General features: G+C 45.4%; 1 protein-coding gene across 1 annotated transcript; it reads right to left on the reverse strand.

Moving 5' to 3' along the window:
• Nucleotides 1–7,462: 7,462 nt before the first annotated feature.
• On the reverse strand, nt 7,463–18,014 carry LOC136399268 (sialic acid-binding Ig-like lectin 6). Its single transcript, XM_066374313.1, is given in 9 exon segments — nt 7,463–10,547; nt 13,421–13,505; nt 14,310–14,409; nt 16,035–16,100; nt 16,103–16,288; nt 16,781–16,828; nt 17,027–17,305; nt 17,459–17,827; nt 17,906–18,014. Coding segments are annotated over 9 exon segments (1,413 nt in total). The 5' UTR covers nt 17,952–18,014; the 3' UTR covers nt 7,463–10,313.
• Nucleotides 18,015–18,249: the final 235 nt, after the last annotated feature.

Consider the following 18,249-nt stretch of genomic DNA (forward strand, 5'->3'; position numbering starts at 1 on the left):
GGAACAAGTACTTCACAGTCCAGGGACCCTGGAGATTTGCCCATAGATTAGCTCAGGGCCTTTCCTGCTGCACCAGAGCAGGACCAAGACCTTTGAAGACATCTGAGGATCAGACATGTGAGTCCTAAGGTCCTCCCATCCAAGTGGTTTTTCTGAGCATTGGTTTTTATCCCAGGGTGCTGTAATCACCCAGAGACCACAGCCCCATCCATACCCTCAAGGTGTTGTTCCTGCAAGGTGTAAGATTCATTCTGGTCTGTGTGACCATTGGGGGCAGAAGAACCAAGGTTCTTAGCTGGAATGAAGAAAGCCTCCACCCAATCATTCAACAATCCATCCATCCATGCATGCATTCATCCATTTATCCATCCATCCATCTATCCATCCACCCATCCATCCATCCATCCACCCATCCATCCATCCATCCATCCAACACTTAGCATCTAAGTGCTGGATGGCTGGAGACAAGCAGGGACGTACCCAGTCATGCTGTGAGATGCTCCCTACGTCATGGTGTCAAACTTTCCTCCCAAATACAGCACCGTCAAACTATAGAGCTGCAGTAATGGTGAATTTAACATGTGTCCTGGGAACGTGCTGGGTATTTTCTATAAATATGAGTGTGCGTTTTCCTTTTATGTAATCTAATTAAAAAAAAACCACCTCTTTTTAAGTTGCAAAACTGCAAACTCTACACCCATTAACCAATTCCCCATCTTCTTTGCTTAAATGATGGAGACTTCATCCCAGAAGGCAACTAAAGGCTTGGAGAAAGAATGCTCACACTTCATGTGGTCCAGACAGCCCAGGGAGATCTCTGTGTTTATAATATAGTTGATTGTCACAGCCCCTTCCCTTGACTTTCTCCTCCCCTCCGTAAAAAAGGGCCTCCTCCTCCTTCTTCTTCTTCCTCTTCTTCTTCTCCCCCTCCTCCTTTTCCTCCTCCTTCTTCTTCTTCCTCTTCTTCTTCTCCCCCTCCTCCTTTCCTCCTCCTCCTCCTCCTCCTCCTCCTCCTCCTCCTCTTCTTCTTCTTCTTCTTCTTCTTCTTCTTCTTCTTCTTCTTCTTCTTCTTCCTTCCCCTTCCCCTTCTTCCTCTTCCTCTTCTCCTTCTCCTTCTCTTTCTCCTTCTTCTGCTTCTTCTGCTCTCTGTCCACTGTCCAGAAGGTATAGGATTATAATCTATTTTCCAAATAAATCTTTTTGAGTGACAGAACACCTGGTCAACACCCTCCACCTCCCAGCCATTGGCACCGGTTCTACTCTCTGTTTCTGGGAATCTGACTACTTTCCATACCTCGTGTAAGTGGAATCATATAGCACTTGTCTTTGTTTTGACTTGTTCTTTTCAAGGTTCCTTCATGACACATGGCAGAATCCCCATCCTTTCTAAGGCTGAATAATGTTCTCTATTCGTATACACCACATCGGGTCTATCTATTCATCCCTTGAGGGACACTTGTGTTGCTTGTCACCTTTAGGCTCTTGTGATTAATGCTCCTCCAAATATGAGTGTATCTTTGAGAACCCCCATTCTCAGTTTGTAAGATATATACCCAGAAGAGCAATTGCTGGATTGTAGGCTAATTCTGGTTTTAATATTTTGAGGAACCTCCATACCATTCCCTTCCTTCTTTCCTCTCACTTCTGTCCTCACCAACCAGTAGCTACACATGGTAACATCGGCAGTCTGGGCCCCTCTCCTGATCTTCCAACATTCGTTTCCATCTCTCAGCTATCAAGTGATGACTCAGAATGCACGTCACCCTCAAAACCCTCCTCCCTGAGTCCCAGCACACAGCACAGCCCCCACCCCCATCCAGGTGTCAGGGAAATATTCGGCATCTTCTCTACCTCTCTCTTTTTTTCACTCCCCACTTCCATTAGAATCCTCGGTGACCTCGACCTACAGAACATCTCCTGCCTGCACCGTGTCCCTGATCCCAGGTGCCATCATGTCCTGCCTGGACCAGCCAGTCCTGCCGCACGGCTGCTCCTCTCTGCTGCCCTGGGCTCACTGTGGAAGATTTTGGACATAAAAACCATTGGGATCCTGATAAAATGAGGCTCTAATCCTGTGTCTGCTCTCCTCAAAGGCAGAACCACCCATAGCCTGTGCTGGTCCCCACGGGGTCTGCAGCACCCTCTCAGTGGCTCCCCCTCCCGTGTCTTTCTGAGCTGTCACGTGGGCCCCCAGGCTCCCAGGCACCAGGCCTGCTTCTGCCTCGGGGCGGCTGCACTCAGGGTTCCCCTTCTTTTCTCTCCCTGGAAACTTGCTCTTAACCACACACCTTGCTTCCTCCTTGTCTTCAAAGGTTGTTCTGATGTCACCTCCTCACACACTCAGATGCAGAAATCCCACCTAATGTGTCACACGCCCCTTCTACTGTGTGATTGTCCACCAAGCATGGATCAATATGTGACATGCTCTGATTTTACTCATGATTTCTTATTTTCACTCTTGTCTCCATAGTGACAGCACTTTCCAGAATTCAGTACTTCTCAATCCATATGTTTTATTGTGGCAAAATATCCGTAAGATAAAAACTTCACTTCTGCCTGACCAGATAGAGCATCAGACTGGGATGTGGAGAAACCAGGTTCGAAACCCCGAGGTGGCTGATTTGAGCACAGGCTCACCACCTTGAGCATGGGATCATAGACATGATCCCATGACTGCTGGCTTGAGTCCAAGGTCACTGGCTTGAGCAAAGGATCCATCACTCTGCTGTCACCCCCTAGGTCAAGGCACATATGAGAGAGCAAACAATGAACAACTAAGGTGCTGCAATGAAGAATTGATGCTTCTCATCTCTCTCCCTTTTTGTCTGTCTGTCTCTATCTGTCCCTCTCTCTGACACTCTCTTTGTCTCTGTCAACAACAACACAATTCTATTTTTAACATTTTGTAGGTTACAATTCAGTGGCAGTAAGAACACACTCAGGATGTTGAGCGACCACCACCACTGTTTCCAGAACTTGTCATCGCTCCAAACAGAAACTCTGCACAGCTGCACAATAACTTTCCATTTCTCTTCCCCGAGATCTGAGCAACCACCATTCTACTTTTGGTCTCTGTCAATTTGCCTGTTCTTACCTAAGATGAGCAGAATCATACAATATTTGTCCTTCTATGTCTGGCTTTTTCCAGTTGGCATATTGTTTTCAAAGACTCATTCGTGTCAGAACAGGTGTCATAATTTTATTTATTCTTTTTTTAAGGCTGAAGGATGTCCTATTGCATGACTCTGCCTCCTTTGGTTCATCCGTTCTTCTGTGGACAGACACTAGGTTCGGTACTACTGCTGCTTTGAATAACGCTGCTGCAACCTGTCGAGTGTAAGCACCTGTGTGAGTTTGTTAGTCCGATTCTTCCAGTATGTACCTGGGAGTGGAACTGCTAGGCCATGTGGTAATTCTGGGCTCGATTTTTAGAAGAAGTTCCAGAAGGTTTTGCACAAGGATACACCATTTTTCGCTTCCAGAAACAATGCACAAAGATTCCAATCTGTTCACATCTTCACCAACACTTGTTTTTTCCTGGTTTAGAAAATATGTGGCAACTTTTCTCCAGATTGTGAAGTAGTATTTAATTGTTGTTTTGCATGGCACATCTCTGTTGACTAATGTGGAGGACCATAATTTTTTTTATGTTCTTGTTGGTTATTTGTATAACATTTCTGCAGAAGTGTCTTTTCAAGTCCATTGGATGGCAGGTATTTTTGAAGTTTTGTTCACTGTAGCAATGCTGAGTGGACAAGTGGGGGACCTAACAGGGGAAGGAGTCTGTGGGATACTGCCTAGTGGAAGCACACAGCACTCACCTGAGTGGCCAAGCAGGGGTGATGTTTACATCCTCCCCGTCCCCTGTGGTCCTGGCCAGCTTCCTCTTGCAGAACCTCACTCAGAGAAGAGACACCAGGGTCTTAAAGGCTGATGATTGGGGTACATCAGGCATTAGGCCTTGTTCCCTGTTCAGGGGCTAAAAGGAGGACTGAGGTGGGAGGGCTGGTCTGGCCCCACAGACCGTTTGGGGCATTGCAGGTACCTCTCATCCTGGACACTTGCTGGGCAGTGCACTAGTCACAGCTGCTCATGCGGAATCCTCACCCACCAACCCAACAGCCCTCTGTGTGTCCTGTTCCATGACACGTTCATAACCCATTACTGGTTTGGGATTCAAGCACTTATTCCTTGCCCTCCCCAGGCCACCCCTCTTTCCTGGAGCAGAGCTCACACAAGGATGATGAGGCAGAAGAGGAGGAACAGGGTCCTGACAGCTGCTTCCCAGGACCACCCCCTCTGCCATTGGTCCTGAGAGATGGATAAATGTGACTACAGATATAAATGGAATCCTAAGCACTGTAAAGATTGCCTGACCACCAAAAAAAAAAGGTGGTGGTATATGAATAAACTTGTTGCGACACATATAATAGAAAAACAGCTAATTCCTCTAATGTGAAAACTCTGTCCAAGAATGAATAATAAAATTCAAGGCCCATAATAGAAGGCTGAGCAAAGAATATGGACAGAGCCTGACCAGGCGGTGGAGCAGTGGATAGAGTGTCGGACTGGGATGCAGAGGAGCCAGGTTTGAGACCCCGAGGTCGTCAACTTGAGCGCAGGCTCATTTGGTTTGAGCACAGCTCACCAGCTTGAACCCAAGTTCACTGGCTCGAGCAAGGGGTTACTCAGTCTGCTGTAGCCCCACGGTCAGGGCACATATAGGAAGGCAATCAATAAACAACTAAGGTGTTGCAACGCACAACAAAAATCTAATGATATAGGCTTCTCATCTCTCCATTTCTGTCTGTCTGTCTCTGTCTATCCCTCTCTCTGACTCTCTCTCTCTATCTCTGTAAATAATAATAATAATAATAATAATAATATGGACAGAGAGTTCACAGAATCAAAGAAGCACACATGACTCTTCATCATAGAAACTCGTGTGCAGCACCACTCACTCATAACAGGAGAAATGCCAATTTAAACTACAGGGAAGCTTGGCCTGTGGTGGCACAGTGGATAAAGCATCAACCTGGAACGCTGAGGTCACTGGTTCAAAACTGTGGGTTTGCCCCGTCAAGACACATATAGGAGTTGATGCTTCCTGCTCTTCTCCTCTTCTCCCCTTCTCTCTCTCTCTCTTTCTCTCTCAATCCTCCCTAAAAATGAATAAATAAAATCTTATAAAACTACAGGGAGAGTCCAGCTTTCACCTGGCACTGTGAAAGCTCTAAATGTTCAATCCAACCTGGTCTGGTACAGCCTCAGCAACACCGACACTTTCACTCACTGCTGGTCTGGATGAAACTTGTTGACACCTCGATGGGAAGCAGTTTGATGTGTTTTTCAATAATTGGAAAATGTGGAGAAAAAGGGACCCTTGTGCACTGTTGTTTGAAGTATAAATTAGTATAGCCATTACGAAAACAGTATAATGGTTTCTCAAAAAATTAAAAAAGGAACTACCTTGTGAATCAGCAATCACACTTCCTGGTATTTATCTGAAGGAAAAGAAGTCCTTAACAATGAAAAATTATCACCACCCCATGTTCATGGTAGCGTTACTGACAATAGTCAAGATACGGAAACAACTTAAATGTCCACCAAAACATCAATGGATAAAAAAGATGCGGTACATGTACACAGCCGTAAAAGAATGAAATCTTGCCATTTGTGACAAGATGAATAAGCCATGAGTTCATTATGCTATGTAAAGTAAGTCAGGCAGAGAAAGACAAATACCATTGATCTTACTTATATATGGAACCTTAATAACAAGCAAATAAACAACAAACTCATAGACAGATGACAGAGGGGTGGATGACAGAGGCAGCAGATTGAGGGGTGGGTGAATTGGTGAAAATGTCCAATTATAAAATAAGTCAGTCCTGGGAATGTAATGGACAGTCTGGTGATCGTACTTAACGATACAGTATTGCATGTTTGCAAGTTGTTAGAAGAGTACATCTTAAAAGTTTTCATACATAAAAAAATTATAAACAAAATTTTATAAGTAAAAATAGAAAAGCACATGACTTGGCTACATAACACTTAGGGATTTACCCAAAAGTGCACACACGTGGTCAAGTGCACGCGCGCACACACACACCTGTGAAATTAGACATGACATTATTCATTGCAGGGTTTCGGTTACTAAAATAAAATGAATGTCATGATTTTTTATTAATAGAAAATGCACCCATGCAATGAAATACTCCAGCTATGGAGAAGAATGAGGATAGTTTGTACCAATGATGCCAAATGACCTCTCAGATCCTTTACTTGAAGCCCCATGAAGCCAAAGAAGAACAATTTCTGAAAAGAGAACAATTACCAGAGAGCTTTTAGAAGGAAAATTTCCAAAGATCACAAAGTGCTTGGTTGTGTCTGTTCCCTCCAGCCATAGTGAAGATACCTTCTTGAATACATGGTGCATTCAAACAAATATCAAAAAAACCTCAGAAAGAATCCACCCTCCTGACAACTTAATCTCTGGCTTCCAACCTTCACAATTGTGAGACAGCAATTCTCTCAAGTTTAAGCCTCCCAGTTGGAAGAATTTCTGTTCAGACCAGTGATACAGGACTCTGTCACCCCTTCCAGACCACAGCCCCTCTCTCCCAGCTCAACTTCTCTTTGATCCACTCCTTTCTCCCTAAGCGTCTGCCTCCCAAGAGGCCCCTCGCCTGGCAGCAGCAGGACCGTGGTGCTCTGGGCCCAGGATTGAGGTGCTGGAGATGGGGGTGACATTCAAGGCTGACGACCCCTAAAACCAGCTCAACTCTGCAGGGTGGTTGCTATCAGCCTCACAGAGCAGCTGCACAGCCTTGCCCTCCAGGATAAGTAGGGATGTGATTTGTAGAAATTTGAGAGCTTGGGGGAGAAAAATGCAAAGAGAGATAAAGAAAGAGAGAGATAATGCGGTGGGCAATGCTGAAGTCTCTCTCCTCCTTGATGTCCACAGTAGCTCTAAGGATGAGACCAGTTGTACCCTAGCCTCAGAAGAGGCTGAAAGTTTTTTCTTGAGTTGTCCAGGCTCTTGGCAGATGGAAAACAGAGGGCTCAGGATATGACAAACAAATGCAGTTATGGGCCAAAGAGGAGGAAACAGAAGCAGGAGGAGATAATACCTCAGAAAGAGGATGGACTGAGAGGGATGTGAGCTTCCTTGAGATCTGGCCACAGACAGCTGTGAGTGAGCAAAGGATTAACTTTAGGGAGTTGGGATTTGGTGGGAGGATTTTCTGTCTGACCTCAGTATTTGTTTTTCTCTATGTATCTTGTTAGTGTTCAGCCATCAGAGTTCTGAGACCCACCTAGACCTTGTGTCCATCCTAGCTCTGGGGAGAATATGTTCTTTCCTACCTGTGCTGTTTCATTGTAAGGATTGATGGCCATGTTTTGTGGAGCATCTGGAACAGAGGACATGAGAACTTCAACGTCCATGGTGACAGATTAATAATCTTTATTGTAAAGTATATATTTTCTGATATTAATATATTTGTGATGATCACCAGTCCTCAGAAAAAGTCAATCGAACACTAGTCTAGGTCTTCAGAGATCTCTTGCAAACAACCCATAGGCACATTTTCCTCCAGTCTATTTTTGTATTTCATTGAGAGCACCAAATCCATTCTTGCTTAATGTAATTTTTAAATATATTTGGGTCTAAATGCAGAATCTTATATTTGTGTTCTGCAAGATCTATTCTCTTTTTTTCTTTTAATTTCATATTTCTTGTTTTATTTTTTTAATTTTTTTTATTTTACAAATACTTTTAATTTTCCCAGAACCCAACAAAGTAAGATTAATATCAGCATTTTTCATATCGTGATGTGTCCAAGGCCAAACAGCTAGCAAATGTCTGAGCTAACATACAAACACAGGCTTCAAATTCCAAGTTCTCTGTACGACTGGGGTCCCACAGCCTTTTTGTGATGAAGCTGTAGGGGCAGGGTTCTCGGTGCGCGCCGAGGTCAGGGCTGATCCTGAGTCTTCACCTCCACCCCTTGCGTTCGACTTGGACAGGAAGGAGGTGCGGCCTGGCCTGCTCTTCTACTGACCGCCGGCTTCTCTCCTTGACTGTTCTGAGCGGGGCCTCTGTCAGCTGTTCGGCACCATCGGGTCTCTCAAGCCCAGCTCTCAGCTCCCCGTACTACCGCAAAACACCCTCTTTCTTCTTCGCCGCCATCCTGGATTCCCGGCTCAGGTCCTCGGCCTCCCACGGGCCTTTCGTCGAGGCCGCGGACCGTCGGGGTTTCCCTCCGCAATATGCCCTTGCAGGTGTTGAAGCGACCCTCCCCAACAAAGGAAAAGTACGCACTGGTTGACTCGCTCACGAACGAGCCACCTCACGACCAGCTGCCAGCTTTCAAATTTCACATTTCTTGTTTTTTCTGAGGTGATTGAATAGTGTTTCCAGAACCTTTTGTGCTGCTTCTAGTTTGGAGGTGATAAATTTGGGGTCAATTCTTTTAGAAAATTTCCTTGAGATTACAAAAAACAAAATAGCAAAATATAAAGCTTATCATAACATTTCATTTTATCCTAATAACATAAGAACTTTATCAAATGTAAATTCTATTTACTTTTCTGAATTATCTTACTATAGTATGATATTTCAATGTTATATTTTTTGACCCCCTGTACACATCATCATTCATTTTACAATAAGTATTTGTTGCCTGTTGCTCAGTTATTTGCCACTTTTCATTTTATTTTGCACCACGGAGCTTCAATCTGGAATCACTGATACCCAAATTATCTTTTAGAATTTGCATTGAGAAGTCATTTGATTGTAATGCTCACATTTTTATTTTTATTTGTATTAAATGTCAGTATCACCTTCAGTCTTGAAACATAATGTTCGGTAAGTAGGACTGCAAAACTAACATTTACATCTCTCAGGTCATAAAAGATATCATTCCATTGTATTTAGACTTCCATATTACCCTTATAAAAATTAGCTGTCGATCTAACTGTGGCCCTTTTAAATGTAATCTGTCTTTTTTTTTCCTGTCTACTTTTAAGAATTTTCCATATTCTGTAGTCTTTATTGTTTTTCTTCAGTTCACTGAAGACATAAGACATAAATGTTTAAAGATGTTAAAAGGAAGATGTTGAGATTAGCATTGAATATGGGGCTAGTAAGAAATGACATTGGTGAGATCAGCATGGATAAGACAATAGAGCCTTGAACAAAAAAAATGAAAGACATAAACTATATTGGGGGCACTCATGAGACTTTGGATCAGGTTGTGACACAAACATCTGATACCTTGGCCTCTGGGACTGGCCCCTCCAAGCCTTAGAAGAAATTGTTAGCAGAAACTGTGTTGTAACAGCTAACAAAGTTCCTGACGTAAGCATGTGTTCATGGTTTATGAAAAGCTGCATGTCAGAACTTTTGTGAACTTCTTTCATATGTACTGTTATATTGATCTTTCACAATAATGTGGTTATTAGAGATTATTTCCCTGCTTTGCAAAATAGTAATGTATAGAGAAATAAAGTGACTCACTTAGTAAGTGGTATAGATGGATTTGAAATCAGTTCTTCTAAAAACAAGTCCTGTGAGCCCTGGCTGGTTGGCTCATTGGTAGAGTGTCAGCCCAGGGTATGGATGTCCTGGATTTGATTCCTGATCAGAGCACACAGGAGAAGTGCCTATTTGCCTCTCCACCACTCCCCATCTCACTTTCCTCTCTCTTTATTGCTTTCTTTTCCCCTCCTCTCCTGCAGTGATGGCTTGACTGGAGCAAGTTGGCCCCAGGCTCTGAGGATGGCTCCATTGCCTCTTCCTCAGGCACTAAAAAATGGCTCTGGTTGCAACAGAGCAAGGGTCCCAAATGGGCAGAGGATTACCCCCTAGTGGGCTTGCTAGGTAGATCCCAGTCAGAACACATGTGGGAATCTGTCTCTACCTCCCTATCCTCTCACTAAATAAAAATAAAAATAATAATTTTAAAAACCTCCTATATAGTAGGGCATTTGTACCATTGCTAAGAAGATCATTAACTTTAAAATAATCAGACACTGAGATAATGGGCTGAATATCATAAAATTAATAAGTTGAAGTGTTAACCCTTGGATCCCATAATTACTCTTTGCAGCTCTATTCACTTTTGAGGTAGGATCTTTAAAGAGATACTTCCATTCAAGTGTTCTCATGAAAGTGGCTTATTCCAATATATCTGGTGTTTTTATAAGAAGTGGAGATTAGAACACAGACACATACAAAGGGAGGACCATGTGAAGACACAGAGAGAAGATGGCCATCTACAAGGCAAGGGGAGAAGCCTCAGAAGAAACTAAGTCTGCCTACACTCAGACTTCCAGTTGCCAGAGTGGTGAGAAGGTATTTCCTCACTGTGTGTCTTGATCTCTGAGTACTCGGTGTTGACATCTTTCTGTTCCTGGAGCTTCAGATTGTGAAATCTGAGGGAAGCATAGTGGAGCTCCTGTTTGTCTTCTGCAATGGGGCTAGCACCACCAGGGTCTGGGGGAGATGAAGGACTGTCTGTCCGGAACCAGTGCAGATGCACCTGAGTGGAAGAAGAGAAAAAGTCCAAAGCTGCTCAGACAGGTCTGGGAGACAGCAGCCAAGGGCCAGAAGGGATTGGGACTGGTGGAACCTTTATCATTCACCTGTTAATATATTTTTAAACGTTTAATAATTAAGAATGGCCAGTCCTTAGAGAGTGTTTGTATTAATCACATTATATTCTTTTAAGAAATGCTGAGAGAGGATGCTATGATGATATTCTTTTTACAAATAATAAAACTTTGGCTAAGAAAGACACATATCTATGTATATAAATGCACCACTGAGCCAAGACTTAGTACCAATCTTTCTAACAATGGAGTCATCCTTTGTTCAGACAAATTATGGTTTTCTAAGAGAGATGGTTACTAACCAAATAGAAAACAAATGTATATTTCAAGTTTTAAATTTTTTAATAAAAGTTATTTTAAAATATAAAACAGAGGCAAGGGTGGCATATTCTAGAAGACAGATCAGGGACCAAGACTTGTAGCAACCAGACACCCTCTCCATATCTGCTCCCTCCCCTCAGGCTGCATAAACATGAACTAGAAACCCTCAGACAGTAGCTTAGACAGGCAAAGACTGCTGGTCTAACCCTCCGGTGCTAAGAAAAAAGCTAGGTTGATTCAAGCATCAGTCCCAGACAGGCGTTGCTGGTTGGATCCCAGTCAGGGCACATGTGGGAGTCTGTTTTACTGCCTCCTTTACTCTCACTTAAAAAAAATCCATAACTAAACCCATAATTTGTATGTGTATGACCCTCACGAATATAAAGATAGAGACATGCATTTTATCAGAAAATATGATAACAGCCAACCATCCTTAGAATTTCCACGCTAGAAGAGGGAATGATTCTGACTGGTAGTCATGAGTAGTTTGCTTAGTGTATTCCAGGTTCTGTTTGAAGCACTCCTCATGACTACTTTGTGACACAAGTACTTTTAATATTTTTGTGTTACAAAAAATTAACAAAGAACAAAGAAGTTTCATCATTTCTCCAAGGTCACACAGCTTGTAATTGAGGAAAGATGAGATTGGAATGCAAGTGGTCTATCTCCACAATATGTGCTTTGAATCACTTTATGCTATGAACAAGAGATATTTATTAAAAGAAATAAAAGTTTACTGAAAATTTTAAATTAAGTGATAGAAAAGATGTATTGTGATTCTTGACAAGATGAAGGTTTAGCACACACTAAGAATTCCATTCCCCAAGATCAAACAAGAAGTAACAATATAGGAAATTATGCAAATTAAAAATGATTCTCTGTCTATTTTTTATGCCAGTTATTGAGGGAATTCTTCTATTTTACTTCTTTTTTTAATTTTATTTATTCATTTTTAGAGAGGAGAGAGAGACAGAGAGGGAGAGAGGAGAGAGAGAGACAGAGAGAGAGAAGGGGGGAGGAGCTGGAAGCATCAACTCCCATATGTGCCTTGACCAGGCAAGCCCAGGGTTTTGAACTGGTGACCTCAGCATTTCTAGGTCGACGCTTTATCCACTGCGCCACCACAGGTCAGGCAAGGGAATTCTTCTGTTATAAGTGTGGATGTATCTAATTATTCTTGCAGCTCTGCCAGTTTTGGTTCATTTATTTTGATGCTCCGTTTTTGGGAACATACATGTTTAGTATTTTTATGTTTTATTGATGAATCAATAGAAACCAGATATGTAAATATTGCATTATTCCTTTTATATAAACTTTCTAAATGGAGAAGACAAAGCTATTGTGATAGGAATAATTTTTTTTAAAAGAAAGAATCAGGGAGAGAGAAACAGAGAGACAGAAGCATTGAGCTGCTCCTGTATGTGCCCTGACTGGGGATCAAACTGGCAACCTCAGCACTTTGGGACAAATAACACATATCTTGATTGGGGACATGCTTGCAGTGTGCATAATTTGTCAAAAGTCATCTAACTGCATACTTTAGTGAATTTTATTAAATGTAAATTATATCACAATAAAAATGGTGATTGGTTTGAAGTGGAGTGATAATTTGGGTAGCCTCAGCTGTCTCCCATGGGGCTCTTGTCCACCCCTTCCTCATACTCAGTGGGTCTGACACAGATTAAGTTTGGGTCATTAATTTTCACCAGTATTCAACACTAAAACGAAAAGCTAATAATATTCCCACTAATCTTCAATAATAATAATAATAATAATAATGAAATATTGCCACTTGAGACAACATGGATAGTATCATGTTAAGTGAAATAAGTTAGATGGAAAAGTACAAAAACCATGTGATTTCACTCACATGTGGGATATAAAATAGGAAGCAGCAAACAACACACACTCATATACACAGACAACAGAATGATGCTCATCAGAGAGAGGGGACTTGGAGGGTGGTGTACAGGGCAAAAGGGGTTCAATATATGGGGGTGGAAGAAGACTGACTGGACTTTGGATGGTGAGTATACAATAGAGCATACAGATATTGTTATAAAGTTGTATACCTGAAATGTATATAATGCCATTAACTAATGTCACTCAAATAAACATAATTTAAAAAAGAAAACACGCAGAATGAAAAGAAAAACTCATCAAACTGTACATCTGAGATATCCGCATTTTGTTGTCCATGGACAAAGAAAAAAAATTCCCTGGGAGATGACAATCTGACATATGAGGTTTGAATAGACTCCTAGAAACTAATCAGACTACCTGCATATTGCACTGAAAGCAGTAACATTAGAGCAGTTGGATCGATAATTTAAAATGACCACTTGTGGAATTCTGGGAAGTGTTGGATGTATAACATCCTATTGTCGAAAGGCCTCTGCAGAGGGCAGCACTGAAGAGGGAGAATGCTGAGAGGAAGCTATGTCCCTTCACTCACCCCGGAGCCTGAGCCCATGTTACTCACCCCGGAGCCTGAGCCCACCGCAGGGCTCACGTCGTTGTCCATGCTCTGCACTCGCTGGGCTGCTTTTCCCCTGCAGGTCTTCACTCTAAGGGAACAACCCTGGGATTTTCAGCCTGGTTATGTGGGTCATGGAGTTGCCAACCATCCCTACTCCCTGTGCGGAGGAAACTCCCAATGGTTGAGTGTGGGTCCTGTGTCCAGGGTTACCCCTGGTCCAAGAACTGGACCAGGACTAGTTGGGAAAGACCCCACACTTGGTACAGCTGATTACCAGCTGGCTCTGCCAACACTCAGCCTCCCTTTTGGGGACCGAAAAATCAACAGGGTATATTGCAGTCTGGATTTTGGGAACAGAGGTGGTGGTGGGCCCAACCCCCCACCTCACCTACCTAATTAGGTTAACAAAGGGCTGTGCTTCAGTACTCATCCTGCCCACCCATGTTCTCCGGAGGAGACCGGAAACTAGTTTCTTCTTGGTGTAAAGTTAGATTGACTAGTATGGTGGGGGTTGTCTTTGAGTTGCCTTGGAAACTTAATTCAATTACTAATGGACCAAGTTACCCAGAAAATAAAGACGGATGTTTTCTGGGGGCAGCAATGTTTTTGCAGCTTGAACAGTAGTGACTGTTGGCAAGGAGCTGTGGCATCCTCCTGAACCCATCCTGTATATATCTTTAAGTCTCTGTCTCTTTTTATTCAATTTCATATCATTTCCCGCTTGAGACCCTGGAATAGATTCGTTATGCGGGTCGCAGCACCTCCCTTCCCTGACTCCTGGCTTTCCCCCCAATCCAGGGTCCTCCAGATCAGGTTTTCTGAGATTCTGTGACCTTGAGCCCTTTCTACCTCACACCCCCCCCCCTCCTCCAGCCCTGGAGCTCACTCTCACCTGAAGATGAGACAAAGGCAGAGAGACAGCAGGGCCAGAACCATGGTGACAGCTTCCCCGACCACTCCCAGGACCCCGCCAGCCTTGGGTTCTTGTTTACCTGGAGATAATTTGAGTTGTGTGTGAATTCCAACCTTAATCCACGGCACCTATTTTTATCTCCATGTGTTCTGTTAGTGCACCTACTTTCCATCCAGGACTTGGTCACTCAGCCTCCTGTTGCCTTGTAGACCCTGGATCAGACCCTTTCCCGGCCACTCCCTTCCCTGACCTGGGACTGAGAACCTAACACCCCTCCCTCCACTTCCTCCAAGCTCCATCTCTCTGGGGCTGTTATGGCTTGAATTGTGTGCCTCCAAAACTCACGTGTTGTGGTCCTAACCCTCCACTATCCCTCAAACCTAAGAATGTGACCTTTTAGAGATACGGTCTTTACAGAAGTAATAGTTACAATGAGAGCACTAGGGTGAGCATCTAATCCACTCGGACTGGTATCCCATAAAAATGCAAAATTTGCATGCAGACACACACAGGAAGAGCGAACATGAAGGCAGAGATTGGTGTGTTGCTTGTACAAATATTTCCAGAAAACCCAAAGAGGCTAGAGGAAATGTGCAACACATCCTCAGACTCAGAGAGAATCACCCATGCTGGTAACTTGACCTTGGACTTCCACCTCCAGAGCTGTGAGACAGTACCTCTCCCTTGTTTAAACCTCTCAGATGAAGGCCTTCTTTCCTTCCTTCCTTCCTTCCTTCCTTCCTTCCTTCCTTCCTTCCTTCCTTCCTTCTTTCCTTCCTTCTTTCTTTCTTTTTTTCTAAGTGAGAAGCAGGGAGGCAGAGAGACAGATCCTCACATGCACCAAGACTGGGATCCACCCTGGCAAGCCCCCTACAGGGCAATGCTTTGCCCATCAGAAGCCGTTGCTTTGTAGCTCAGCAACCGAGCTGTTTTAGTGCCTGAGGTAGAGGCCAGAGAACCACCCTTAGTGCCCAAGGACAACTTTCTCCAACCGAGCTATTGCTGCAGGAGGAGAAGAGAAAGATAGAGAGAGAGAAGAAAGAGGGGGAGGGGTGGCGAAGCAGATGGTAGCTTCTCCTGTGTGCCCTGACTGGAGAATAAAACTTGAGACATCCACATTCTAGGGCTGATGCTCTACCACAGAGCCAACCAGCCAGGGCCAAAGAAGGTACTTCTATTCAAGCACGAGATAGAGGGCCCTGTCCTAGCAATCACCCCCCGATCAGGCCCCGCCCCTCCCCAAGCTCCATCTTCTCTGTGACCCACTCCTTTCTCCCTAAGCCTCTGCCCCCATTAGACACCCCTGCCTTGACAGCAGCAGAATAGTGGCGCTCTGGGCCCCGTGGACATTGCTGCCCTCGCAGCAGAATCTGAGGCCAGCGCTGAGCCCCCCACTGAGACTCAGGAAGCTGCTGACCCAGGACTCAGCCGAGCAGGAGTCCCCATTGTTCCTGTAGAAAGCATCGTTGCCATTCCCCTCCAGCAGCCCCGCCCCCAGCTGCCTGCGCAGGGAGGGGGCAGGCTGGGCTTGGGAGGAGCAGCTGCAGTGCAGAACCCACCCCCCACCCCCAGTCCTCCCAGGAGCAGGACGATCCCAGCAGCTGCGGGGGGGGGGGGGTCTGTGGGAAGGGAGGAGCAGGGTCAGCGGTGCCTCTAAACTCCCCAGGACACTGGTGACATGCCCCTAGACTTCCCCGCACTCACAGAGCACAGAGAGGCTGAGAGACAGAGTCTGGGAGCCCAGCGGGTGCCGAGCCAGGCAGGAGAACTCCCCTCTTCCGCAGTCCCCACGCGGGGCAGCTCCAGGGTCGCGGTGCTGGAGATGGGGGTGGGGTTCAGAGCTGGGGACCCCCGGAACCAGCTCAGCTCTGCAGGGGGGTTGCTGTCAGCCTCACAGAGCAGCTGCACAGCCTCGCCCTCCAGGATGGGGAAGGTTGTGGTTTGCAGAATCTTGAGGGCTTCGGGGAGAAAAGTACAGAGGGAGAGAGAGAGCTGTGGAGTGGACAAATCTGGTGTCTTTCTCATTCTGCGATGTCCACACTAGCTCTGAGGAGGGGACAGTAGCTTCCAGGCCTCAGGCCTTCAGAAGACACCAAAATGATTCCCCAGGAGTCACCCAGGCTGTCCTGCAGATGGAGGACAGAGGACTCCGGATACAACAAACAAATGCGGTTATGGGTCAAAGAGGAGATAAACAGAAGCAGCAGAAGCTAAAACGTCAGAGAGAGGATGGAGTGAGAGGGATGTGAGCTTCCCTTGGATCCGGCCACGGACAGCTGTGAGTGAGCAAAGGATTAACTTTATGGAGTTGAGGTATGGAGGGGATTTCTGTCTGACCTCAGTACTTAACTTCCCCTGTATATCCCATCACTCCCTGACCCATCAGAGCTTTGAGATCCACCTACACCCTGCTCCAGTCCCAGCCCTGAGGAGAAGATGTCCCATCCTACCTGTGCTGTTTCCTTGGAAGATGCTGATGGCCGTGTTCTGTGGAGCATCTGGGACAGAAGGACGTGGCAACCTCAACATTCATGGTGACAGAGGGGTGGGCACAGGGCCATTCCTCCCAGGACCATGAAAATGGGTAAGGGAGTTCCCTTCCAGGTGGACTTTCAGGACTCTAATTTCAAGCTCTGGTCCAGCTCTGCCCTGGCCTCAAACCCTGAAGCACCCTGCTGTCCTGACCCAGCACTCACAGGTGACATTGAGCTGGACAGTTCTCTCCACGGTCACACCAGCTGCAGGAAAATGCACCTGGCAGGTGAGGTTGGTGCCGTGGTCCTGGGGCCGCGGGGTGAGGGTGATCACTGAGGAAAGCTGGGTCTGGGGACCCAGAGAGGTGTGGGCAGCTGATGTCCAGAAGAAGATGGGGGGCGTGCCCCACTCACAGGCCCAAGGCACAGAGCAGGTGAGGTTACTGGGGCGGCCAGACTCCAGGATCCCTGGGATGAGAATGCTGGGTGTGTGGGTCAGGCCTGGAGTGAAGAGAGAGAAGGTTAGGATCCTTGGTTTGTGGTTAATCTACCCTAGGATCTTTTTGTGTCTGTCCCTTTTCCACCCTCAGAGGCTTTCATTTTCCTATTTCTTGTACCCCACATTCTGGGCCCTTTACTTGACCCCTGCCATACCTGTCACATTTAGAGTAAGCATCTTATCATATGTGTATCTATGGTATCGACTTTCTACACGAAAGAAGTAGGTCCCACTGTCCCTCGTGTTGACATCCCTGATAGTCAGGGAGCAGTTGTTGGACTTGAGGTCTCTGGAGAGAAAGAACCGGCCCTGGGTCCTCTCCTTCAGCTTCTGGTCTGGTTTGCTTGTGGCCACTGGAAGATTACGGTTTATATTCACTTCTTTCTTGAACCAAAATTGGTGGATGGTTCCAGATAACGTCCGCGAGTAGGAAAATTTGCACAGCACGAAGACACACAGGCTCTCCTGCATCGTCACAGATTCCTGTACTTGCAGCCAGTAGTTTGAACCCTGAGATAGGGGCCCTGGGGAGAGGGAGAAACTCAGCCCAAGCTTCAGGGCCTCCCCCTGAGTGGGGTCCCTTCTTTCTTTCTCCCACTCACCTCCCCACAGCACACATGGCAGCAGTAGCAGCAGCCTCAGCAACATCCCTTTCTCATGCCCGGAGGGCTGGTCACCTTCTCGGGTTCATCTGAGAGAGAAACAAAAGTGCAGATCAGTGGGAGCAGAGAAAGCTTAGACAGGAAGCCTGTGGTGAGAACAAAAGGCCACAAGCCCAGAAGAGGGAACTCCTGAGTCACAGAGTCCACTGTGATTGACTCTCTGAGGTTGTCCTGCCCCATTTCTGCATGTGGCAAATAAACTCTGAGGCTCAGATAGGAGGGGTTTGCCCAAGTAAGGCAGCAAAGGAGGAGGAGAGCCCCTCATTCCTGGGTTCATGCACAGT

Source organism: Saccopteryx leptura, chromosome 3 (assembly GCF_036850995.1).
Source record: "Saccopteryx leptura isolate mSacLep1 chromosome 3, mSacLep1_pri_phased_curated, whole genome shotgun sequence".
In the NCBI taxonomy this organism is placed as follows: Eukaryota; Metazoa; Chordata; class Mammalia; order Chiroptera; family Emballonuridae; genus Saccopteryx; species Saccopteryx leptura.